The sequence below is a fragment of the Pieris napi genome, chromosome 6 (genome assembly GCF_905475465.1).
Source record: "Pieris napi chromosome 6, ilPieNapi1.2, whole genome shotgun sequence".
Taxonomy (NCBI): Eukaryota; Metazoa; Arthropoda; class Insecta; order Lepidoptera; family Pieridae; genus Pieris; species Pieris napi.
The window spans coordinates 2,601,521-2,627,748 of NC_062239.1; the positions used below are offsets into that span (position 1 = coordinate 2,601,521).

The 26,228-nt window shown below is 32.1% G+C and overlaps 4 protein-coding genes across 9 annotated transcripts; 2 read left to right on the forward strand and 2 right to left on the reverse strand.

Annotated features, from left to right (window-relative positions):
* Positions 1-443: 443 nt before the first annotated feature.
* On the forward strand, positions 444-3,399 carry LOC125050199 (methyl-CpG-binding domain protein 2). 2 transcript variants are annotated; one of them, XM_047649879.1, is made up of 5 exons: positions 444-923; positions 1,206-1,355; positions 2,153-2,318; positions 2,556-2,700; positions 2,816-3,399. In XM_047649879.1, the coding sequence occupies exons 1-5, from the start codon at positions 802-804 to the stop codon at positions 2,980-2,982; spliced, it is 750 nt and encodes a 249-aa protein (XP_047505835.1). In that variant the 5' UTR covers positions 444-801; the 3' UTR covers positions 2,983-3,399. The 2 variants fall into 2 exon arrangements, with proteins under 2 accessions (XP_047505835.1, XP_047505836.1); XM_047649880.1 differs by lacking the exon at positions 1,206-1,355 and having other exon boundaries at positions 447-923.
* Positions 3,393-6,325, reverse strand: LOC125050197 (GPI mannosyltransferase 2). 3 transcript variants are annotated; one of them, XM_047649878.1, is made up of 3 exons: positions 6,242-6,325; positions 5,886-6,092; positions 3,393-5,168 (listed from the first exon to the last, which is right to left on the reverse strand). In XM_047649878.1, the coding sequence occupies exons 2-3, from the start codon at positions 6,082-6,084 to the stop codon at positions 4,483-4,485; spliced, it is 885 nt and encodes a 294-aa protein (XP_047505834.1). In that variant the 5' UTR covers positions 6,085-6,092; positions 6,242-6,325; the 3' UTR covers positions 3,393-4,482. The 3 variants fall into 3 exon arrangements, with proteins under 3 accessions (XP_047505834.1, XP_047505832.1, XP_047505833.1); XM_047649876.1 differs by having other exon boundaries at positions 3,393-6,092; XM_047649877.1 differs by having other exon boundaries at positions 3,393-6,092; positions 6,210-6,323.
* A 2,717-nt stretch (positions 6,326-9,042) lies between these two features.
* LOC125050220 (ubiquilin-1) lies at positions 9,043-14,787 on the reverse strand. The gene is made up of 11 exons (XM_047649919.1): positions 14,613-14,787; positions 14,301-14,487; positions 14,088-14,185; positions 13,847-13,990; positions 13,629-13,767; positions 12,694-12,801; positions 11,999-12,273; positions 11,645-11,758; positions 11,122-11,307; positions 10,689-10,821; positions 9,043-10,508 (listed from the first exon to the last, which is right to left on the reverse strand). Exons 1-11 carry the CDS (start codon positions 14,712-14,714, stop codon positions 10,432-10,434), a joined length of 1,563 nt encoding a protein of 520 aa, XP_047505875.1. The 5' UTR covers positions 14,715-14,787; the 3' UTR covers positions 9,043-10,431.
* A 790-nt stretch (positions 14,788-15,577) lies between these two features.
* LOC125050707 (tubulin polyglutamylase TTLL13-like) lies at positions 15,578-26,070 on the forward strand. 3 transcript variants are annotated; one of them, XM_047650713.1, is made up of 20 exons: positions 15,578-15,659; positions 15,729-15,858; positions 15,932-16,019; positions 16,114-16,285; positions 16,586-16,786; positions 17,315-17,407; positions 17,839-17,980; positions 19,461-19,576; positions 20,135-20,263; positions 21,061-21,214; positions 21,743-21,814; positions 21,948-22,114; positions 22,186-22,281; positions 22,672-22,798; positions 23,097-23,315; positions 23,642-23,782; positions 24,416-24,517; positions 24,903-24,963; positions 25,204-25,300; positions 25,902-26,070. In XM_047650713.1, exons 2-20 carry the CDS (start codon positions 15,853-15,855, stop codon positions 25,936-25,938), a joined length of 2,220 nt encoding a protein of 739 aa, XP_047506669.1. In that variant the 5' UTR covers positions 15,578-15,659; positions 15,729-15,852; the 3' UTR covers positions 25,939-26,070. The 3 variants fall into 3 exon arrangements, 1 of the variants encoding a protein (XP_047506669.1); XR_007117168.1 differs by lacking the exon at positions 24,903-24,963; XR_007117169.1 differs by lacking the exon at positions 25,902-26,070 and having other exon boundaries at positions 24,817-24,963; positions 25,204-25,292.
* The last annotated feature ends 158 nt before the right edge of the window (positions 26,071-26,228 follow it).

A 26,228-nucleotide genomic window follows, 5' to 3' on the forward strand; every position in this document is an offset into this window, starting at 1 on the left:
ATTGAGAGATATAAGTTTTTTAAAATAATTTAAATAAGTTGGTATGTACTTATTAATATCATATGATACCTTTATTATACTATGTACCTGTTTTGTCTAATAGTACATTAAAGTAAATAATTAAGAATTACTCATTGTTTTATTCCTAAAACATACATCTACCAGCTGACAGTGGTAAAACCTAGCATATACTGAATTCGAATGGTAAAAGCTCGAAAAAATCGTCGTATTTTCAGAAATACTTACATTTACCAACTCATGTCGGTAAATCCTAAGATTTACACTTAAATTTTAAGATTAACCGTAGTTCAAAATTTTACAGTAACATATACATCTCAAAGTGGCTTTTGTCTAAACGTTACCTAAAGTCTGTGTGTTCTGTAATCTGTTACTTGCGAGTTGAGACTTGAACATAGAGAAATAATAGATATACTGGACTTGAGTCTTGAGTTGCACAGATTACGAACTGTGAAAGTGTGAACTGTGAAGACGCGTCTGGTGAATTGTGATAATAATATGATTATATGAATTATGAAATATCTTTGTATTCCTATTCCAGCAACTAAATAGTCTCTAATTCGTCGGACGTCGGTGTGTTCTATTTATTAAATCTGCAATAGATTGAAGAATTGATTGATAAATGAAGTTTTATTTTGAATTGAAGGCCTAAACTTTATTATATATATTTGTGATGGTCTACATTGGGGAGTCTTTTAATATATATTTTTTGAAAATAAGAAGTTAAGGAATTTTACAGTTTCTTAAATCTTTATTCTGACACAACACAGACGAATTTTCAAAATGAATATATCTATCGAAAAAAAAAGAATGGATTGCTCTGCTTTGCCAAAAGGATGGCAAAGAGAAGAAGTCATAAGAAAAAGCGGACTATCCGCTGGAAAAGTTGACGTTTATTATTACAGGTAATGTAGTTTGTGAAGGTACCATTGTTGATTTATGAACTTTTAGAGACAAATTTCAGTATAACTACATAGTCTAATAACTTATTCATAGTTTAGCCATTATTACTGCAAACCATTGTAATGCTCCACTTTAGTTACCACCAGAAGACTTAAGTAATTTTGCTCAAAAGCCCCCACATAAAGTACCATAGTATGTTCACCAATCTTGTCTAATATTAACAGAACTAACATGAAACTTTACCTCAATAAGATAGGTTATAGTGTACCATGAATTTTCTATAGCCCAACAGGTAAAAAGTTTCGCAGTAAAGCAGAGCTAGTTCGTTATCTGGGTGATAGTATGGACCTATCATGTTTCGACTTTCAGCAGGGTCAAATTAACACCATGCTGCTGTGCAAGGCCAAGAAAGCTCGTGCGCAGTTTGATTACAGGTTCAGCCATCTGTGTCCTATTTTGTATCACCTGTGTTGTGTTCACTAGTTCAGCTTTATGTTACATCTGTTGTACGCCTCTACACTTGGCTTCAATTTGAGCTTTAGTATTGTTTTAGATATACAAATTCTTGTTATTTTAGTGTGTGTATTATTTATGTAATTTACACAAAGTTTTTAGATTTATAATAATCAAGATATGTTAAATAAGTAGAGCTTTTCTTATGCTATACTATCACCTAATAAGAACCTTCTCATACATAAGAATTTTACCAGGTGTTAGACATTTTATTATATAAAATTGAATTATTAATTCAAACTTTTAAGTTGATAGTTATTATTTATTGGGATTTTAATTAATTATTACACCAGATTATACATTTTCATGTGGTGGTGGTCTTATAGTGCATGGTTAGCTAGGTAATGATATACATATAATATGCCTATTATTAGGAACACTTCTTTTCTTCTTTATGCTTTTAAAGTTACATTTGTTACCAGAAAACTAGTTACTATAAGTACACTAAATATATTTAACTGGTTTGGTATTTCTTTAAATTAAATTTTGTATTTAATTGCTTTGATACTTTCATAATTAGAGCATGACTAATATGCATGTTTTAGTTTTAATATATTTTGGTGATGAATTTTACAATAATAAAATGGATCATAGTATTATTAGTCATTAATTATTTAAATAACATAAATACATATTTTAGTTACTTATGGAAAAATCAAATTTTCATAGTGTCTATACCAATTGATGTTTCATCTTTAACAAATTTATTTAAATACAGGGGTGTACGATCTGATGCCTCGTTAGTTCCTCCTATACGACAAACAGCTTCAATTTTCAAGCAACCAGTTACTGTCTACAAAACTCAAGAAAGTAAAGTTAAAACAGATTTAAAGCATGGTAACCAAGAAAAACCTAAGCAACTATTTTGGGAAAAAAGACTTGAGGTAAGCTGATAAAGAATATTCTTCTGTGTTTATTAGGCTAATTTCCAAATTATACGCCATATTATACATAACCTGCCAACCTTTAAAGGTGGTTAATTTAATGTTTGTACTATTTCTTGGTTTATAGAAAAATTTGAAAAAAATATGTCAGTAGTTTCTGTAAGATATTTAGTTATTTATAAATTCTTAATCACTATAGTGTACTTATGTTAAATTTTTATACATTGAATATTTCAGGGTTTGACTGCTTGTGATGCAAATGGTGTTATTGGAACCACTACATTACCTCGATACATAAAACCTTTGGGACCCTACACATCAGATGCTACAACTATCCAATCTCTTGCTACAGCATTGCATGTATCGTCTCAACCTATAACAGGTATTCATTGTCACCATTTTTTAATTGCTAAATCATGTGTTTCTTTACAATTATAATAATTTTCATAGTGTGATTAAAAATTTATAATTTTATAAATTCTATTCAACTATTACAGGGCAGACTGGATCAAAACAAACAATTATCGAAAACCCAGGTGTTTTTTTAAATCCTGAGCAGCCATTGATTGCAGCTGTGACAATAACAAAAGAGGATGTAAAGAGGCAAGAAGAAAGGGTGAAACGGGCTCGCTTGAGGCTTAAAGAGGCTTTAGTGACTGCATAGGGTCCAGCCGGTGACGGGGAAACCCCCGTTACCGACAAAGCTGACCCTTTAGACATGGTCCTTCCAGATTCAACAGAAGAATCACCTAAAGCAACTGTTTCTGAATGTGTCCCAGATAGCACAGAATCTAATATATAGACATAACTCCTCTCCCTATGTTTAATTAATTCATCATAGGACAAGTCTAGGTACTAAGTTTTTTTAAGCCTATGTGTAGTCTTTAATATATGTGTGGAAAGTTATCACAAATATTTTAATAAGACATCATCAAATTGCAAATTAACTAAATTCACATTTTCATGAACTTTTTAACAGTGATAACCATGTATTTACTTCAAGTATAAGTAATTTTTTAATATATATAGATATATAAGACAACTTTGTAATATTGTAAGTAATTAAAACACTTGTAATTTGGGAAGTTTTTTTAATATATAGAAATTTGTGTACGCATTTATTGTGCATATTTTAGCCTATGAATGCTGCATTATATCTAAGTTTTTGAAACAATTGTTTCTCTTTATAATCAAGATTGAAATGCAGCATACAAAAATTTCACAACCATCAACAATAAAATGTTCTTATTCACACTCATCACTATACATCACACATCTCTTCACTATAAAAAGAGGCAATTTTGCAAGTTACCTGGTTTTTGATTGGCTATCTTTTAGATAAAACATTTAGCCATTGCCTTAAGTAGTTTTAAACTTATTGTGGTTATGATTATTTGAATATATTTTATAAACATGTTATAAATCTGCGAATGTCAAACGCCCTAAATTTATTTTACCTAAGGCAAATGTTTTATTAAATTGCACACATGATTATTATAGTTTGTATGACTATTTTTATTGCTGAATGGACGGTTGTCATAACTGTTTTCAGCTATACTTATTTAGCTGTGTGTATTTTTAATGCAAACACAACTCATTAAGGCAAATTCAAGTTACTCTATATTATCTATACATATATATTACTGATTCCCAATATTATGGCGTAGTAACTCCCGTTATTGTACCATTGATAACAGTGCATTTTTTTATTGGTTTGTCCACCTCAAAGTATATTTAATATATCTTACTTTAAGTTATAAATAAAAATTCACAAAACCATTTTAAAATGCAGATACATTTTCATTACTATCAAAATGAGATCAATTTCCTACCTAAGCTTATAACATCATAAATAAGTCAATCTTCCTAGCATTTGTATAACTATAAATTAACTATTATTGACTAGATTTACTAAAATCTTATTAGCTACAATGTAAAAGGCTGCATTATGCAATGTTAAAACATTTTAAAACTTCCAAGCTCTACACTTAGAAATGGACTAATTTTAAAGGCCCCATGCATTATTGAATTTTAAGCAAAAGTTTTAATAAATTGACTCTTATTCTATTAATAAATAATCTATTCAATGTTCTAATAATAAAAAATGATATGAATATGTTTTACAATGATATGTGAGCATATAAAGCTCAGTTTGATCAGATAATCAAGTCCAAGGTAAGAAATTACAAAACAGTACAGTACCTGTTACTACATAACCAATAAAATAACATTGTATGAAGCGAGACTGAAGGTCAGGCATTCTGCGGGTTATGATAAAAGTTTTCCATTTACTGTACATGTTATCAACACCTTCCAAATTGGCAATAGATAAATGGTGTGATGGTATTCTTTTTCCCATCCCAATTCTTCGGAAATGCTCATTAATTGTATTCTGATCAGATGTTGGTGTGGGACCCACATTAATTTTATTTGAGCATATCCAATACAAGACAGGACTTGCAGATGCTAAAAGCCTTGTCGTAACTTGTATGTGAACAAACATTATACTAAAGATTGTTAAAAACATTACATGCACCACATACACAAAGTATACTGGGTCATTGGTCCCAAATCCTTTAGAATATTGCTTAGGCCTACAACTAATCTTAGTTGTATACCCAAAGTAGGATATATTGTCTTTTAATCCAAGCCTTAAAAATAACCTTATGTTATTTTTTACATAACTCAAACAATTATATAAAATTAGAACTAATACAGGCAGTGCCAATATAAAATTTGGTAACTGTTTAATTTGATAGTATTTAAACAACCCCACATTCCAATAATGGCTTTGGATGTAAGAATATGACACAGGCAATGTTTTATTACACCATGGACTTTCTGCATTACCTGGTAAGACAAACTCTGAATTTAATAGAAATTCTGGTAAAGTATTTTCAGTTACAATACAAAACTTGAAGTAATTATAGGCTTGAACCAACACAAATGGCATTATAGCTACTATTGTAGTCATAAAGAGTGCCAAAGCTGATGTAAGTAATGGTAACATTAACGCAGGAATAATTATTTTATTTTTCAATGTTCTATATTTGTACATTATCTCAGGTATGGTTTTCTCAATTGTATTTTTAAAACTGGTATAAAATATAAATCCTAAGTTCAAGGACCCATTAGATCTTGTTATCATGGAAAATCCGACAGGTATAGCAGTGATCATGTCAATATTAGCAAACCTCAAAGTCTCTGGTTCTGTACACTTCAACATAGTATAAAATGACATAAAAGCAAACAAGGATTCCGAATATGGAGCAACAAAAAATATACTGGCTGGATTAACACAATACAGAATCACTGATTTGTAAGCCTTGCTTTCACTCTTAAGTACCCTAAGACTTAGTCTATGTAATACATCAGCAGATTTGATAAAAAACACAATGTTAATCAAAGTTGCTGATACTAACAAGTTACTATGATAGTTCAGAAAGCTGCTTGATACACTATTAATAAGGTTGGCAAGATGTCTTACAATTAATGGAAATAATGGAAAAAATGCTAAACAGTTTTCATATGTATATCCATATTGGGAAATATGAATGAAATACTGACCATCCCATCTTTTTAATCCTCCAAAAATCTTTTCTATAATAGAATCTGCAGATGTTTTTCTTAAAGTTGGGTCTTCTGGACTTATAAAAACATTTGCATCATGATCTGGAATAACAGCATTGAAGACCGCTTGCAGCAAAATTATGAAAATTCTGGTATTAAATGCAAACCACAATATCTTCTGTCTTGGTGAGTACATTTTTTAAACTGAAAAGGTTAATAATTTATGTTGAAAAGTATCTTAAATGTTGTTAATTATTACATTCATTTAATATCATATCAGTTCCGACTCTCTAAGGGTCTATATATAAAGTATTATATTACCTTAAAAATTTAATGAATAATTCGCAAAGTACCTATGTAACCATGGGGAAGATTAGTTCAGTACTCCCTTTACTTATTTTATGTATGACGTAACATTGTTGATCTCTTGATATTTCATCTGATTTTAAAATAATATTTAATAAATATGTTTACAATGTTGTCAAAAAAATTGATTTATAATTACTATTTAGTAACTTAGTACTAACTACTAGGTAACAGTGACAACTGACAACTGACCTGAGAGCGCAGATTGTTACAGAAAATTAGTCTGTGGTGATAACATATAAAAAAAAATATATATTCTGTACAATCGTCAGTCTACCATTTGAACATTAAGGCCGTTTATCCACCGCCGCCGTCACCGGGACGTCACCATGTTGACAGTTGAACATGGGGCTTGAACTGATGACTAACTAAATGACAGTTCGTGTCGAAAAACATTCATAGAAATTTAGTTTTCGAATTTCGACTTTCTACATAACATACACTATGGTAGGGGAGCCCACGATGCTAAATGGGGATTTACTCGAGCGTCGTAGAGACCTATTGGGATGCAAAGCTTAGATAATAAGAAGAAAAAAATGTTATATGATATATACCTTTTCATCGGTGGGGGAAGCGGCTATAGATTGTTAAATATGTAAAAAAAAACTGTTGCATGGACATCCTCGAGCGCGTCAGATATTGATAGCATCAATGCCCTACGTATTTTTAATAATGTACGTATGTTAATCTGATCGTTCGCATGATGCGGGTGGTTGTATTTAAGGGTTGAAAATGAAAAAAAAAAAAATTATCGAGCGCGTCAGATTTTCTAAGGGAGTGTTAAGTGCACCAAAAAAAACTCTCATTCACTAATCTGACGATTTCGATGGGACGCAAACCCACGGCCATTTTCATAATTTGCAAAAAAAAAATCGCAATTTTGAAATACTCAAGCGCGTCAGATTAAGATATATGTGGTTCATATTTATGTTCTAAACGTACTGTCTCATAATCTGACGATTATCTAGAGGGATTCGCCTGATCTGACAATTTTTTTTTAGAAAAACGGTTCACCTAAAGGGCCATCCCTGCAACTTCCCGCTAATTCCATTCCTGGGCGCTTAAAATTGATATTTTGAGCTCGCTGAGTTCAAAGAAATAACATTTCTATGCATTTGAGCTCTCCCAGCTCGAAAGTCTGATAGAAGTTTCATAGAACACTATTTTTGGATTTTTCAAACCGCAATAACTTTTGAATGGATCAAGCAATTTTCACGCGGTTAGCGGCATTCGACGCAGTTTTATCATCCTCATAAGTAATTTTGCAATTATAATTGATCGAACCACAAATTTCGGAGTAATCCCTAAAAAACACTTTTTCGGGTTTCTTTCGTTCACGATATCTCTCGAACGAATCAACCGCTTTTGACCAGCTTGGTGGCGATCGACGTGATTTTTCAAGCTCAAAGGCGGATTAGTTTTTGAAGTTGATCGATAAAGAAACCACTTTAAAAAAAAATATTTCTTATTTTTTTAAGATTTTTCAAAATTTCTCAAAATCTATCGGTCCGAATCGGTTCAAATTCACAGGAAATGTAATTTTGAAGGAAATATTTAGAACGCCGTTTAGTAGATTCCGATCGGTTTAAGGAAATGTAGGCATCACGCAGCTGCACGCATTTAACTTTATCGACGAATTTTTGTTATTTCGGCTTGCGGAAATCGTCAGATTATATATTTTTCATTATTCTTGAATTATTTCCTTCAAAATAAAAAAAAAACTAGCTACGCTCGAGAATGTCGAGATGACGTTTTTTTTTTACAACTTTGTTGCCCTCCCCTTTTTTTCCGTCACTCTCACATTGTCAGATTAGTGGAATATACACTTTTTAGGATGTAATTAACTCACCCTACCTTAATCTGACGCGCTCGGGAATTTCTGATGGTCAATTTTTTTTTAACTAATCTGATCCTGTCTCCTTCACGGGCGGCCTTATATATGGGCCTCATGTTTTGTGGAGGTACTTAACCGGGTACAAGGTATCCCCCTATATATTAATCTGCCGCGCTTTAGTAAATCCCGAAATCCCCTCTTGGGCTCCCCTACCACTACTGTTAAGGCATCTTGATTCTTGACCTCACCCCCAGTGCCCAGTAAATAAATACCTAGCTGTTTCTGTATTAAATGTATTGGTAAAATTAAAAACGAAAATAAACTTTTACACATTTAAAGAAAAAACTTTTTAAATGGATTGAAGTTATGTATTATTATAAATATACAACTATTTAACATTTCGCGTGCTTTACAGCGTGCGTGGTCACGGTGACAACGGTGTGAAACGTCGGATAAATTTAAAATAATGTCAATAGTTGTAAATTTATAATAATATGTACATAACTTGAATCCGGTTTAAAAGTTTTTTATTTAAACGAAAATAAATGTGTACTGTGAACTGTGAACTTAGAGCTTATACGTACGACTTTCGACGCTGTGGTCAAGATGTGTCTCAGTTACGTTCTTTCCTTATTTTTCTTTGTGCGTAGTCACAACATGCTTTAATTACAACATGGTGAATAAACCAGCATATTTTAGTTCTAAAAATCGACATGTTTCTGGCGGAGATCGGCCGATCTTGTCTTTTTAAAAATTATCAAGGAACAGATGCAAGCTGAGGCAAAACACCCAAAAAAGATTGCAAAGGCACAGGATTATTAGTCTTTGATTATAATGCCAAAAAATCGAGTTTAATATGGCATAGCCGGCTAAAAACGTAATTTATATAGGAACAGACGCTTAACCATAGCCAAACTAGTAAAAATTTCTAATATTAGACAAATAAAATAGCAATTTTAATATCTCTATTGTAATTGTATTCCGTCACAAATAATTACACATCGTTCACTAGAAATACTTTAAAATATGTTCCCAACAAAACTTAAATAATAATAGAAGCAAAGTTATTATAATTTTTTATTTTTACAATGCAAATCCCAATACAACATAGGCGTTTACAAATTGCATATCTTTAACTGATACATTACCAGTAGGAAAATATAAAGGAGGATATTACATTAAATTTATGAATACAATAACAAACAATTGTGTTTTTTAAATAGGCATTATCAATACTATGTTAGTATTCTTATGATTATTTCATAGAATTTTAGGCAACTCAACAAAATCCAAAAACGAAATAACTAGGTAACAGTATGTTCTAGTTTAAAGAAGTATCATAATTAAATAGAATTTACTAGAATCCTATAAATTAGAGCACACAGCTGAATTAAACTCTACCACCATAAGACAAAAAAGTCTTTAACTTAAGTATGACATAGACATAGGGAATAAATAGAATGAGCATTTGGTGTTCACTATGCATTTGACAAAGAAAAACAACAAAATTGTTGTTTTATCTCAAGATTACAGTTGTGTTATTGTGTTTTGAATAATCCATTCTCTATGTCTATGGTCCCACTCCACCATTTTCTAAAAACATTATAAAAAAAGTTCAGTGTTCATATAACCAAGCAATTACAAATTTGTGAAATAATTAAATTCAATGTGAGGACCACACTAAACATGTACATTATGTAACAAAAATTGAATATTGTTAAGCAAACTTTACATCAAAGATTGTACATAAGCAATAGCACATTCATCTTTAAATGTATTTATTGCATGCATAATTTTTCTTTTTCTCACCCAAAGCAAGCTATTTACATTCGCCGTTCACAAATATAATGTGGTATTTCTATATAATAATCTTAAACCATTCATGCCTGTAATTAAAATAATGGTTCTTTTTTCTTAAATATAGGCAAGCTTTTAAATTAAAATCTGCAAATCTTTGTTAGTTATAGTGCTATCTCTGCCGTATACAGTTAACTTTATGGATGGAAACATTACTTATATCTTTCAGAATGTGGCCACACATATACTACTATGCACTTGTAATTATGTAAAAATTACACGCCTTATGATTTAAGACTATTATAAAAAAATATGAAAGAATGAATTGACCGTCAAGTCCAAAATGTCACAGCTAATAACTAAAACGAAAAGGAATGGATTGCGACAATAAAAATTTATCAACTATTTCGATAGTATATATTATTTAAACTCAATTAGCCGTTGGGTACACTATGGCCTCGATAGTGATAATTACAGAACATAATGTGTTGTAATGTTATGTATCAAGACTATGGTGTAATTCTGTCAAATTTATGCACGAGTATGTTAGCTCATAGAGAGCTGACCAAGCGCCAGCAGCCTCTCCACAGCCGCATTCACGTCGCCAAATGTTGCGATCAATGCTGCAATATAATTATGTCAATTTTAAAACCCCAATATAATAGCATAATAGCAAACATTAAATTATTTATAACGATAACTTAATTTGTTTACTCACTAAAGGCTCATTGCCTGTTAAACAGGTGAAACTGATGTGGAATTCTATCTCCATATAACTGAGATACTTAGTCTTTGAAATATACCTTGCAAGTTCGCGTCCCGGTTGAGAAATCCCATAGCGGCAAGTTGCTCCAATTGCTGTGAGTACCGCTGTTCAGGCGGCTGCTGGGAACTATTCTGATCGTTGGACATCGATGACATCATCCGTTGCATAAACTAAAGCCATAATTTTTTTATATTACACAATAATTCAAATTGAAAAATTATTGCAGCAAAATATTACATATTACTTTCTGTAATAATTTAAAAAATTACAGATCTTTTACTCGAGACATAATTTACTGTCAATAACAAAATAATCATTTATAAGATAAAGATCTTTTGGAGTGGTTTGTGTGTTTGTGGTTTGTTGAAGTATAAATGGATAAATATAGAATTTGGGGTTGATAGTTGATTTTTACTATTACAACCTGTTGTATTTCTTATTTTATGAACGTAAAAAATAACTAAACTAACCTGGGTAAATAGCTCACTGTTCTGCTGCTGGCGACCTTGAGCTGGGTTATTTGTAGGAGGCGCAGGCGTAGCGGGTGGCTGAGCTGTGGCAGCAGCGGCGCCAAAGCCCAAATTATTCACTAAACTTGGAGCAGCCGCACGTAGCTGCTCCATACCCTGCTGGATTTGCAGCAAAGCGCCTAAAGCCTGCAAAATTTTAATAACGCTCATTTTTTTTGGTATTTTAATATTTCCATTCTGTTCCGTCACATTGAACTTTTATTTATTCAATGACGTCATAATTATCAAAGTTCTTTCATGTTCGTAGCGCTGATCTCGCAAACTTAATATTACATGTTACAACTCTTTGTAGTTTAGAATCGCAATCGCTATTGGAAATTAGTACCGGTGCAAGTTAATATCTGATTGAAACATGTGTTACATACATGTAATTCAATTGAAATACTATTATTTCACTTAAAACAATTTTAATAATGTATTTATAGAAGTCTGACACAAATAATTATTTTTTATTTTTACTCACCTGTGGGTTAGACATCATTTGTTGCATTTCTGGGTTCTGCAGTTGTGTCAGCATTTGAGGCATCATCGTGCGAATTTGTTCCTGAAGTTGTGGATTATTGGCGAACATTGGATTCTGAAAGTATTGTTTTTGGTGTTAATACTAAAACTAAAAAAAGAAAACTTATCAATATGTTTTGTGTTTTATCCCTACTATTGTCATAATACTACTATTACCTAATATAAATTTGCTATCTTGATTAAAAAAAATATGGTTAATTTTTCACATATTTTTTAAATTAATTTGTTATGTTATTGGGTTATTTATTTATATTTGTGATGTGGATGATTGTCAGATGTCAATATCTAAAAATACCTGATTAATAAGTTGTGAAGCCATTTCTGGGTCAGCAGCAAGAGCTTGCAGCATACTATTAGTGTATGGTGCAGACAACATGGATTGCATTAAGCGAGGGTTCTCCGACATTTGCTGCAGTAAGGACTGCATTCCAGGAGTGTTGATTAGACCAGGTCCAGTGCCTGTGGCTGCACCTGCCCCTGTAGTCCCTGTGGTAGCTGCTCCCCCTCCACGCTGCCAAGGGTTGGGTAGTGGTTGACGATTTTCTGCTCCTTGTTGAGGGTTGGTACCATCTGAAGATATTTTATATATATATATAAATTTTAAATATATTGCAATTTAATTTAAGTGCTTTTAACATTTATATTAATGACATATGAAGAAACCCACAAGAGGTGGAGACAGTTCCATAAATTTTAATTTCATTACGTAAAATTGTGTTGAATATTTTCTTTTAAATGTATGTTGCTTATTACAAATTTCTAAAGCTTTTAATAATTAAGAGATATATAATGATGGTTTCTTCTTTCCTAAGTTTTTCAATACTTTAACATTTTTGTATATACTGTGTATTATATTTATTTTCGGCTATATTTTTTTATAAAATTTAGGTCAGAGTACGAAATAAATAATTAAAGAAGACTGTAAGAAATATATGTTTGACAATGTATAAGTAAAAGAAACTGTAAATTAAGATTAAAATTATTTCATACCTGAGTTATCAACTAGCCCCGAGAATGGATTTCCCGCCATGCTGCTGGCAACATTTAGCATAGGCTCTTGTATATCACGATACATCCTTTGTAATGCATTATAACCACCTAAAAGAAAAAACATTTTACATTTTATATTAACAATTAAAATGTATTTTAACTAAATTAAACAAAAAACAACTGACAAAAGTTAGTGAAAATTTACTACACATTATCTACAATTACAATGGTATGTTTTTGCCCAATTATTTCAAATGTGCACACACAGAGGGCTAATCTCCTACTTGCTTATGATTAATGATAGTTTGAACCAAGGGACCTATGCGTCTGCACCAATTTCCTATTGGACTGTTATAAGATTATAATGATCAAAACAATTATTTGGTTATTATTTATTTTTTTATTTACACTTTGTTACAATTATAGAAAAACAAATTACATAATATATTAAAATTATTATGGATGCAAGGGGGCTCCTCCAGGCAACACTAATAAGGAAAAAAACTAAAAAAAGAAATACAATGGGTAAAGTGCAAGAGGTTCATAACCAAATATTATAAGCCAATCGTATGGAGTGGGGCAGCCTATTCCACAACTTATTGGATCCTAAACTATTTGCCTAAGACGGATGAGCTGTGAGTCAGAATTTCCAAAAAACATCTATTAGAGTAGCGTACATAAAGGACATAAGGACCTGAAAATTTGAATTCATTTATAATGTTAGGGAGTTTTGGGATTTAAAAGAATTGGGTTTAGAAAATGAGAAGATTAGCATCATGTCTAAGACAAATAGGTAGCCGCTGTAGCTGCCTGCGGAATTTTGACACATGGTCATATTTCCTAAGATAAAATATATGCAGAAATTCTAGAAATTCAAGGTTTTAGATAAACAGATCTGCTTTTTTGCTAAATAATAAAGTCTAAAGAATTATTACCTGGTATGCTTTCAAGATTAGACAGTGCCCTATCATGAGACCTCATTAACTCCTGAAGCATAGCTGGATTACGTGCCAACTCCATAGTTTGTCGAAGAAGGTCAGGATTATTCAACATATGACTTATCTCTGGATTTCGCTACAAAACACATGAAATTAAAATTAAATATAATAAGTTAAAAACATATTATTATTATAGAATATAATTGTTTACTTACTGCCATAAGATCCTGCATTTGAGGATTAGATGTAATAAGAGACCTCATATTTTCAGGATCATTCATCATTTGCTGAACCAATGGATTATCTAAAACATGCCTCAACATTTCAGGGTTTGATAATAACTCTTGTTGCATCCGAGACTGTAAAAAGAAATAATTTCATGAAATATCTGTTTAGGATTGTAATAATAAAATATTGATTATGTTATATCTATCACTTTGGTGGTTAATAACGTACCTGCATGTCCATAAAAGTGCTCTGACCAAGACCCAGGCTTTCCAATCCAGCAAGTCCACCCAAAGAGTTTAGACCAAATGGAGTAGCACTTACATCCGCTAAAATAAAAAAACTTTGATATAAGAAAATCTTATAGAGAATTACTTTTTACAACATATTTAACCTAATATACCAATTTTTTTAAACTGTCTGGATATGATATAAAAAACCAACCTGGGGGGCGACGGGTACCGCCTTCAGGCTCTGGTCTCGGTGGAGTTTTTATCACGAGATGCACAGTTAGCCCATCCTTGATGTTATGTTGTTTCAAGGTATCGCCATCATTCATTATTTTACCAGCGAATATGAGACAGAGTTGCTCTGGTTCGGCATTGAATTTGGGTGACAATACTTCCTTGAGCTAAAATGTAGTCCAAATTATTTTATTAAAGTTGCCGAATGATTAAATAAATGTCATCAGTGATTGCGTATGCAATATCTATGTTATTACGCCATGAAAGCGAGGTTTCGAGACGGTGTACTTACTTTTTTAATATCCGCATCTTCCTCTACATCTACTTGTTGTTTTTCCTTAGGAGTTTTTACTGTGATTGTAATCTTTTTTGGTTCTTCTTGGCCTTCTGCCATTTTATCAAATCTAGATGACTCTGTACTTTGGCGGAACAGCAAAATTTGTATAGCACAAGAATTTGACTAGTGCGCGACCACAGATGACAGATCACATTTTATCAATCGACCACCAGCAAACTTGTCATAATAAAGATGCGTTCAAAAACAAAACTAAAGTGTTGATGAATTTCGGGGAACTGGTTAATTTTTTAAATTCAGAACCAGACCAGAGGGCAAAGTCAGACGCGAGAGCAACTATAATCGGGCTTGCTAGCAGCATGAGCTAATTAATCATCAGACATCATCTGTATTATAGCGACATCCCCCCAGAATTTTACCAAATCCAACGTCATTAGATAGCATAGAATACAATTTTGATCATTTTGACGACGTATTTAAAATAATAAAATCTACATGTTTATTCAGTACAACATTAAAACGTTTATATTATATTATACAAGGCCATATTACTCTACGATTGAAATGTGAGATATGATAGTGAATTATGGAAATATCTTCTTTCGACATCTGTGGTTGATTACCGAGAAAACGTGGTTAATTTAAAAGATCAAAAAGTTATTATCTCAAATAAATTGGCGGGCAATTTTTATAATGATTATTTTTGTTTTGTCTTTGAGTTGACTGACTTTTTGATTGATTTGTATTATGAAACTTATTAAATCAACATGTATATAAAAAATGTGAAATAACATTTAACAATATAAGATTTGTAAATGATTAATATCATATTTTTCAGCGATATTTTTAATTTAATTATGAAGGGAATGAATAAAAGATTTACAAAATATTATTATGGATAGTCAGAGTATGATTTGATTTGATTTTATTAATAATTCTTTCTCATGTCACGTATTTGATTAATAAATTGACAAGTCACAAAAACAAAAAACAGTGTCCGACAATGTCCACAAAAAATTATCGAAATTTGATTTAGCAGAGTTTGTTAGTATTTTAATTTAAAAGAATTAATTTTCAATATTTCAATCATGCCATAATATATTTCTCTTTCAGGTCGGGTTGTGATTTAGGCCTATCTTTAGTTTTTTATTTTTTTAAGGCAGACTTAAATATGCTCAGATTAAACTGTGACATATTGTGACTTCATTTTTACTTTTACTTATTTTTATTTACATAAATGGAGGTAAATGTAAATTGAAAATTTAATTCTTAAAATTCTCTATATTTAACTAAGCTTACTATAAATATTATCATAGTTGGAGTTACAAGAATCTCTCCTGAATGATGAAGATCAGATACCTCAAACGTCAAAATATATTAAAAGAAAAACTGAGAAAGGCCAAGGTATTAAATCATAATTAGATTTACAAATTTTCATTGCTCTTATCTGTAAAATGGTCGTTCAATATAGATTTTTTCACACACATTTTCCCTACAGATGAGAAAGTTATAGAAACAGTAAAAGATGATCAAATGGAGAATCTAACATCAATATTACTACGTAATTATGATAATAAATTGTATGGAGAAGACGACACATCACAACCCACTTCTAGGACTGCACCTATTATACCTATGGAGGCTACGCGGAAAAAGAAGAAAAGAAAAAGGTTAATTTTATAACTAAAAAGACAAGCGTATTTACTATTTCAAAAACCATGATCTTTTACGCCTAGGTGGGGTTCGATTCCCACCGAAACAATATCTATTTTGAGATCGTATTGCACAGAAAGTCTACTTGTTAGAAAAGTTACAAGTTTAAACTTCGCTATTCAAAAATTATAAATGAAATAGATATGTCTATCCTACGTCCATTTTTAGGGGTTACAGTATTTCCCTACCAAGTCATTATTTTAAATATGTAATATCAAATAGATTATGGGTTTAAATTATATACATATTTATTTAAGATCGCAAATAACAATATGCCTAACAAATTGTCGATATGAGTCGATTCGTAAAGTTGCAAGTGCTTTTGGTATGAGAGAGGTATCTGAAGAGGACGCCTGGAACTTTTATTGGACTGATATGAGTGTCTCTGTTGAAAGAGCCAAGGAGATGAAGAGATTTCAACGAATTAACCATTTTCCTGGAATGTTGGAGATATGCAGGTATAGTTCCCGGGAAATAAGTTGGTTATTAGATGTGTAGAAGGTTTGTCTCACTAGGTGTTTGTACATTCCCCCACAACGCGTAATCCAGCAAATAATTAGGGAACAATCACAATCAAATGCGTACATATTACGTATTTCAATTTGATCACAAGAAACAATAATACAATTAGATGTTTGTAAGCTAAAGGCAATTTATTATTATTTATTTATTCACAAAAATACATACACTATCCGTACAGTACTAAACCAATACGATAATGTCGAGAAAAAACAAATATAATATATAAGACACAATAATGCTACTGTGAACTCACAGTGTCGGAGACAGCATTCAGTAAACGCAACGTCTTTGCTAACGGGGATCTGTGCAACAGACTGGTTCTGGCCTCTGGTTACAAAGAATCCATGTTATTGGAGAACACTTGGGTTGCTCACCACCCACCGCAAAAGTCTTAAAAAAATTGTACAAAAAAAGCTTTGCATCTGAAGAAGAAAATATTATAAAATATTTTTAATTTGTTGCAGGAAAGATTTATTAGCTCGCAACTTAAATCGAATGCAAAAAATATATCCTAAGGAATATAGTTTTTTCCCGAAGACATGGTGCCTACCGGCAGAGTAAGTATTAATAATAATATTTTATTCTTTAAATTAAATTACTTTTACTTAAATTTTTAGTAGGTAATCATTTTTAGAGCGGCGGCTTAATTGTAGTAAATTTTTTTAAATTACGCTTATGATATTAAACTACTTTAACTTACATACAAAATCGTGGGTCTAGTTAAAATCTTAGACTAGTAAAAGTGTATTTTCGTGAATAAAAATCTCTCTAAAGAGGTTGATGTCTAATCATCACTTTGAAATCGCTCAATCAAACTTAATGGATCTTATTAATACAAGACAGGTTAAGGGCCTACAACGCACTTGCGTTGTGTTTGCCTAAATATTACCTTTTTGTTTTATATAAAAAACGTAGAAATACGCCACTTTGTATTGACTGTTTTCAAAAAACCCGAAGAAATAGTTTTACAATTCGACGTTGCTTTCAGTTTTGGCGAAGCTCTAAATTACAGTAAATCGAGGAAAAACAAAACATTCATTATAAAACCAGAATGCGGCAGTCAAGGCCGCGGTATTTATCTCACGAAATCTCTGAAAGAAATAAAACCCACTGATAAACTTATCTGTCAGGTATAAATTTGATTTATTTTAAGAAAATATTTTTATTTTACAATTATTTTTTAAGTTTTTTATCAAAGTTTTCGAAATCCTCTCAAGATACTGTAATAACTACAAATAAAAATTGTAATTATGTACTAAAAAAATTGTACAAGAGTCGCCTTCCCTTAAGTTTTGAGATGACATTTTTATTATGGCTTCTCCAATAGGCCACATCTCACTTAACATCATAGTCTAGTCGACAAGTTGAAAATGGTACAAAATAGAGATACTGCTCTTAAAATTATGTGCGATAGCTCATTGGATCCGGAATGACGTCTAGAAAAATGTGCCAAAAGCGTGTATTAGCACATAAAAAATTGCAAAAGTTATAAACAATTAAATATGAAAAAAAAATGGCATTTCGTTTTTTGCCAATATTTAATAAACTACTAATATTTAAGAAATTTCAATAAAAAACTCTCAGCTTCCGGAACTCTATCTCCATTATTTATAATTTTAATTTAACGCTAAAAATAGGTCTGCGCGTGACGCGTGACGTGGCGTCAAAAGCGACTACGGCACATTAATTAATTTATTTAAGGTATGGAATATTTTTTTTTAAATTTGAAAAAATTATGGTGTGTTCTGAACATTATAATTAATTTATTCCCGTTGGAAATTTTACTTAAAATTAATTTTTCAACTAGTTAGACAATTGTTATCTAACGAAATTTTCTCGATTGTATTGTAAGTGAAAAAAAATGTTTAAATAATGGTCGTAAAAAAATTTCGCTTCGTAGAGCCTTTCTTACATACATACTTAACAAGATCGTTACATAAAAGTTAATAAAATATTTATACTTTGTTTATACCAATTTTTTTACTTAAACAAAAACTAAAAAATCCAAGTAATGTTGTTTAAGTAAACAAATTATTAAATAATGGTCGTAAAAAAAGGCTGTACGAAGCGAAATTTTTTTACGACCATTATTTAAACATTTTTTTTCACTTACAATTAAGACGGTAGTTCGAGAAAATTTCGTTAGTTAACAATTGTCTAACTAGTTGAAAAATTAATTTTAAGTAAAATTTCCAATTTGAATTTTTTATTGGAAATTTCCTCCTCTTTCAGAATCTTTATTTGAAATTTCTTAAATATTAATAGTTTATTAAATATTGGCAAAAAACGAAATGCCATTTTTTTTCATCTTTAATTGTTTATAACTTTTGCAATTTTTTATGTGCTAATACACGCTTTTGACACATTTTTCTAGACGTCATTCCGGATCCAATGCACACGCACATAATTTTAAGAGCAGTATCTCTATTTTGTACCATTTTCAACTTGTCGACTAGACTATCAGGTGAGATAGTGGCCAAACATCTGTGCAGTTCTGCAAAAAGAAACTCTTGTTGAAGACTTTATCAAAACTGCATTTATTATGTGCCGTTAAAGAAATTTGAGTTTTCGAAAGAATTTCTCTTTTAAAATGGAAAAATATTTTTACAGGTATATTTAGCTAAACCATATTTAGTGGACGGATACAAATTCGACATAAGAGTGTACACCTTAATAACGTCTTGTGATCCGCTTAGGATTTTTGTGTACAACGAAGGACTAGTTAGGTATTTATTATATTAAAATTTGGCTTTAAAGCTGCGTCATTAAATTGAAAATATTTGAATGTCAAGTAGTAAATTTTTTGTAAATTTATATATTCATCAGGTCATACTGACAATTTAATTGAATTCGAACTCCCTAATTGTTTGATTTAATAATAGTTTTTGCCACGTACCCCACCATGTGGAACCGATTTGACTTAGGGTCCTTAAAGAAAAGAGCGTACCAATTCTAAAAAGGCCGGTAACGCACTTGCGATTCTTCTGGCAATGTGAGTGACACACTTAACATCAGGTGTGCATCCTGTCCGTTTTCCCCTTTACATAAAAAATACTCGAAGTAACTATAATTTAAACGGCCTCAATTGATAGGCCAGCATTTTTTGTATAAAAATAAGTGTAGTCAACAAGCGTGCAATGTATTTCGTCTCGCTTTATACGGCGGACTATTGACATTTCAAATCTAAATCCAAAATTTACTTGAAAGGGACATCTTGCGTGTTACATTGCAAAATAAAGCAAATAAAATTTACTTGCATTCAAATTCATACTTCGTCGTTGTAGATTCGCAACAAGTCGATACGCGGATCCAAACGTGAATAACACAACGAATGTGTTCATGCACCTCACTAACTATGCACTTAACAAGCACAGTAGGACATATGTCTACGATTCTGAAGCGGGAAGTAAACGGTTAGACAAATTATTTTTTCCCCTCCTGTAATGTCTTTTTAGATTGGTGAATAAAAGTTGTAATTTCTAAGCATATGCTATCATGTTTGCTGAGTTATTTCGTATGCGAACTTATGTTCGCGGCATAAAAATATAGCGGTCACGGAGTTGGAAAGACCTTTGGTCGAAATTTGTATGTACTAGTTTACAGCTTTGATTCACATATTTCCATCGATTTTTGAATTATATGTATTTTCGTGTGGTTTGCTTATGTATAGGTTTAAAGACATTTGTTCATAACAGACAATATTCACTTACATGAGAACTTATATACTAAAGATACAATTTATCACGTGGTCATTGAAGCGCGTCAAGGATGAATTAGCGAAGTAGAAAAAAATTATAAATAAAGATTTATTGCTCCGTTTTGCTGACTGTACCTAACTACATTAAAATAAATTCAGTAAATATGGTGTGATGTATCTACTTGTTATGTATGTATGTAAACAGACTCAATAGAATCAAAAGTAGGTACACAGTCATAAAATGATTATTAAGCATGAAAATGAAGCGAATGAAGAAGTTCTTAACATTTAAGTGGGTATGTGTTATATTAACAGGAGTTAAATGAAATAATAAAAAATCTTAGACTTAAAAGAAGTTTAAAGCGTGCTTAACTAACATATATGTATTTGTTGTGAATGTAAAATAAAAGCTGGCCTGTTCGGTTAACGAAATGGATGAAATTATGTTAATTAACGCGTTTCACTAATGTTATACGATTTGCAATAATTTTGACAATAAATGTAATGTACCAGTAAGATATCGACGTTGAACAAAATACTGCTGTCGCAAGGCGTAGACCTGGATCGATTATGGCACTCCATAGATCAAGTTATTGTTAAGACGATAATATCTGCCTGGCCCATCCTCAAGCACAGCTATCACGCGTGCTTCCCTTCGCATGATATGGTTATATATCTTTTTTATTCACATTTAATTTAATTTATTTGAATTATTTAATGAAACCACTTGCGCTAGAATCTTTGGTCTTGACATCAAATTTCCGTATCTGTTTCGTGATATTTTTTTGTGACACACGCCATCGACAATTACCTACTAGGTCTTAGGCATGCCGTATTGCTTTGCATTTCCTTAATATGTTTTCCTTCTCCGTACGAGCGGGTGTTAAATGTAGACAGAACGAATAGTCAATTGGTGCACAGACGGGGTTTAAACCTAAGACCGTCTAAACTTGAGAATCTTATGCTCAAGCCACTAGGACTAGACTCTTATCTTGATTTTACTATGAACATTGTCTCATTGTTTAATATAGATTGTAGTTAAACTAGTTCCTTGTTACTAAGGAAAGTGGTATTGTTTATTAGTTTCAGTTTATACCTTGCAAAGAAGTAGAAATCAGTATTTGTAGACTAATTATTGAGATATATTGAGAGTTGTCAAAAGGAATAAGAATTCCATAGACATTTTGAATTTTAGGTTCATGCCTGTTTTGAGATACTCGGTTTCGACATTCTCCTTGATCACAAACTACATCCCTACATTTTGGAGGTAAATATGAAATTGAATTTTTAATCATTAATAAAGAACTTAAAAGGGTGTTTTAATAGGTTTAATTAAATAAATTCGTAAGTTTATAGTAGTTTTATTGACTTCATCACATAGAAGAACATTTTACTTTAAGGTGAATCACTCCCCAAGTTTTCACACGGACACTCAATTGGACCGCGAAGTTAAAGAAAATCTTTTAACTGACACCTTCACAATGCTTAATATCTGGCAATGCGATAAGAAACGCGTTTTAGAGGAAGACAGGAAAAGGATTAGGGATCGCCTCTTGCAAACAAACAAGTTAGTTTTCACGCAATATTTAGTTATTAAACCAATCGAATGCAAAACTAGTGAGCTTGAATTAAATGCAGGTTCCCTGAATACACACCAACAGAGGAGAAAGAACCGGAAAAAAGTCCTTGGCAGACACAAATTCAATGGGAGGAGACGCATTTGGGAAACTTCAGGTGATATATGCTTTCAGATAGTGATATTCTCTGTATTATTCATATTCTTTCAAGCATAGGTTTCTTAAATTGTCTTCGTTTCGATGTATATGTGGAGGAAGGGAAGATGCTGCTCTTCTTCTGACCTAAAGGAAGGATTCTTGACTAGTCTATCAATTGACTGGGCAGCCTAACGAATATTTATACTTATATAAAGTAGTATATAAGTATAAATATATAGCCACAATCTAGAGATTATAAGTTTAGTTTTCTATTTATTCTGCAGCCAGCATGACCTGCTTTAAAAAATTGTCCATTACATTCTGTTAGCTATTCCAGTCGCAATATACCTTTAAGGTCCTGCGTCCTAGCTCTACTAATATAATGGTAAGCATTTGAGATATTTTTCAGACGCGTATACCCAGTAGGTGAGCAGTACGCCTCATTATTCCAGCAGCCCTCAGGTTCATTATACACAGGCACCGCGTCTTCACGGGCACGTGGCGACTGCACTCGTGCGCAGAGGGAAGAATTTCAGGTAATATTATGTAGGAAAAGTTATATGTACACGTTACAATGGCAAAATCATTTAGTAATGGCAAAGTACGTTTAATTCCTAATTTTCTTTAATTGTCTTTGGTAATAGGGATGGATTATTATTGGAAATATTATGAGGTGTATTCAAATTCAATTGCATGCATGAACGAGTCTATGCATCGTATGTTTCTCTGTTGCAACCTAATCTTTAAAAAACCCTAAACATACTTAATGGAAAACCCATCGCGAGATTTAGCCGCAGTAGAACTAACACAAAAACCAAGTTTTTTTTTCTACAGCAAATCAAAGCAAAAGCAGAAGCGTTAAAGAAACCCTCTCAGCCAAAAGGCAAAGAAGAGAAGAAGGCGCCAGATGAAGCGAGTGCTGTCACCTCCATTGTAACAGCAACCACCAGCGCTGACAAGACAAAGATTAAACCGAAGGTAGACCCTAAGCGGAAAGATATCAAGGACGATAAGAAACTTACAACCAAGTCTTCGATTCAGCAGGTCATCAATGTACGTAAAAGTATACTACTTATTATATTTGTGTGTGTATTTTTTGTTTATTCAGACCCATTTGAACATAATTTTATACCTAAAATACTGTCTGATTTACGTTGCCCCACTCCCTATGATATCTCAAAACTACTTAAAAGGTTTCTTACCATATATTGTGGAGCAGACACATTTCTTTGAGTTTTTTTTTATAGACACGTTCGTACTTTCGCTTTCTATGCCCACTTTCGTAACAAACAGATTCGCTGGAATCGCACCCAGGCCCACCAACCGCTATATACACCTAAATCAAAGTTACTTTAAAATGTTGGTTTTTACGCATTTAGGTCGAAGAGAAAGAACCAAAACCAACTTATGTTTTATGTTCATACGAGCCGGACCCTATAATTGAGAAGGAGGAACGTGAGCGTGTTAATTTGTTGGCGCAACGAGACTTCCTTATTCGCAGCTATGGAATGTTGGAACAGGTACGCATGCAACATGTTGGAAATACTACTGGTTTCATTTAGTTCTAGAGCATTGTTGGCCAAGTGGCTTCAGCGTGCGACTCTCATCCCTGAGGTTGTAGGTTCGATCTCCGGCTGTGCACCAATGGACTTTCTTTATATGTGCACATTTAACATTTGCTCGAACGGTAAAGGAAAACATCGTGAGGAAACCGACATGTCTTAGACCCAAAAAGTCGACGGCGCGGCGTGTGTCAGGAACTGGAGGCTGATCACCTACTTGCCTATTAGATTTAAAAATGATCATGAAGCAGATTCAGAAATCTGAGGCCAAGACCTAAAGAGGTTGTAGCGCCACTGATGTTCATTTGATTCTAGTAATATGAGCTGGTACAAACTGTTGGAAGTTCATAATGCAACGTACCTACTTTAGTTAAAGGTTTTTTGATTGATTGAAAAATCTTTGCAGCCCTCAGAAAATTATAATTTTACTTATTGGATGTGCTAATATATTAAATAAATTATTTTATTTAACCGCTAACATCACTTATAAATAATTAGAACGCTCACTGGTCTGAGACATACCTAGAGAACTACCATGTTAAGGTGGTAACTCCCAAGTGAAATATGATCAGTTATCTATTTTTATTTTAGATATACTTAGTTATGAAGAAAATGGGCACTCTGAGACCTGAGGACGAACGAAAGTACGGTGTCTACGGGCGCCTATCCGTTGTCTCCAACTCGCCGACCAAGGTTGGCTATTAGAGAAATCTAAATGTTCTCAGCCCATTAAGTTAACCGGCTAACACAATGTTTTTTAACAAATATTGTCTTTTATTTACGCGAGTATTATCTTTAAAACAAATATGGTGGTGTAACATTGTAGATCAAAAATTAATAAAAGCCACAATTAAATTAATTAATAAATAAATTCTTAACAATTAATCGTTTAGTTTATATGTTTTTGGGTTTAATGTTCACGTGAATTAAAGACAATGAAAATTAACCTCTCTTAGTTAACTTTAATGCCAAAATATTGTGTTTGCCTACAGAAAATGTGAAAGTAAAAAGTCAAAAATCAATAAAAAGGAAAAATTAACATGTAAAATGAAACGAAAAGATAAAATTTTGTGTGCAGAGAAAAATTAAGAAGAGTAAAGAAATAGTTGCGCATGCACACCGCGGGGAAACATTTGATGGTGAGAACCAGTTTTGTTTTATTTTACCCATAGACCTGCGCCGAATAAATATCTATCGAAATTTTAGGCCGGCCAGTAAGGTCAGGCCTGGTAGAGGAGCCCTTTAAGTTGGAGGAAGTCACCATCCACGTTTAAAAACAAAAGTAATAGAGAAAACAAAATTTTAATTTTAAAATTTTTTTATGCCCACAGTTATTATGAAATAAACAATTTAAGATTCGTCTTTTTAAATTGTTTTAGATACGCGTATTCATCGAATAGACGTGGTGATGAGCGATTCTACGATTTCATCATCGCGATTTAAAATACAGTCTCGCAATCTATGGACATGTCGCAGGTATTAATCATTTTTACAAACTGGTTCGAATGCTCATGTTACACCCTCCCTCGCGAAGGGGGTGGGTTAGGCCTTTTCGGGGTATATGCCCCCTTCGGGTGTTGGCTCAAGCCCTGCTAATACAGGGCGGTACGGGTGCGGGCTTTATGTAGCCCTTGATGAATGCTGCAATCGCCCGAGAAGATAGATGGGTCAACTCGCAGCGCGCAGCCGATTTCTTGGTAAGACAAAGTGGTGTAAATTATTCAATAAATATGTATTGACTCGTATTTCATTATTGAAGAAAATTGTGATTTTTTGTAAGAGAAATAAAATTTAAATCGATTTTTTATTAATCGATTGTTTTTTGCAAGAAAAATCGATTAATAATGAGAATAATGAATAAGATGTTTCTTAAAAAAAAATTGATTTTTTTCAAATTTTGGAATTAATTTCAAAATAAACACAATAAATATTTAATTTTATCATGGTTTTATTAATTAAGAATAAATTATAAACAAATGAATGTTAGAATAATCAAAATTGAAATTAATCTAATCTCGTTTTTATTTTAGGTGAAATTTCATAGATGCTGAGTGTATTAAAACTGTGTATTTTTCAGATCTTCCGTTTCAACAAATAGGTTTAATGTAAAGTAACGTTCCTGTGCTTAAATAGTCTTGTGTAAATAAAACCTTGAAAGTATTTTCAAAGTGAATAAAACCATCCCAACTTTCGTCTGGTCTCGGCACTTCATAAATCTTTAAGAATATACAATTGTTTTGTTTAAATGCTGTTTTATTGTGTTACCAAATAAATTGACCTTGTGAGATCATTTAAGGGGCTAAATATTGAGACAGAACCCATATTTACAGACAATAAATAGGTTTAAGAAAATGTAACGATTATTTGTAATGCCACACTAAGATAGGAATAATAAGAACAGCAA

Excerpts from the sequence above, each read along its gene's own strand:
- LOC125050199 (XM_047649879.1), top strand. The coding sequence starts at position 802 with ATGAATATATCTATCGAAAAAAAAAGAATGGATTGCTCTGCTTTGCCA. Across the intron at positions 924-1,205 it reads GTTGACGTTTATTATTACAG|CCCAACAGGTAAAAAGTTTC; the intron begins GTAATGTAGTTT and ends AATTTTCTATAG. Across the intron at positions 2,319-2,555 it reads TTTGGGAAAAAAGACTTGAG|GGTTTGACTGCTTGTGATGC; the intron begins GTAAGCTGATAA and ends TGAATATTTCAG.
- LOC125050197 (XM_047649876.1), bottom strand. The coding sequence starts at position 6,084 with ATGTACTCACCAAGACAGAAGATATTGTGGTTTGCATTTAATACCAGA.
- LOC125050220 (XM_047649919.1), bottom strand. The coding sequence starts at position 14,714 with ATGGCAGAAGGCCAAGAAGAACCAAAAAAGATTACAATCACAGTAAAA. Across the intron at positions 14,488-14,612 it reads AAGATGCGGATATTAAAAAA|CTCAAGGAAGTATTGTCACC; the intron begins GTAAGTACACCG and ends ACTACATTTTAG. Across the intron at positions 12,274-12,693 it reads GGGGCTAGTTGATAACTCAG|ATGGTACCAACCCTCAACAA; the intron begins GTATGAAATAAT and ends AAATATCTTCAG.
- LOC125050707 (XM_047650713.1), top strand. Across the intron at positions 16,286-16,585 it reads AAAAAGAAGAAAAGAAAAAG|ATCGCAAATAACAATATGCC; the intron begins GTTAATTTTATA and ends TATTTATTTAAG. Across the intron at positions 21,215-21,742 it reads GCTTCCCTTCGCATGATATG|GTTCATGCCTGTTTTGAGAT; the intron begins GTTATATATCTT and ends TTTGAATTTTAG.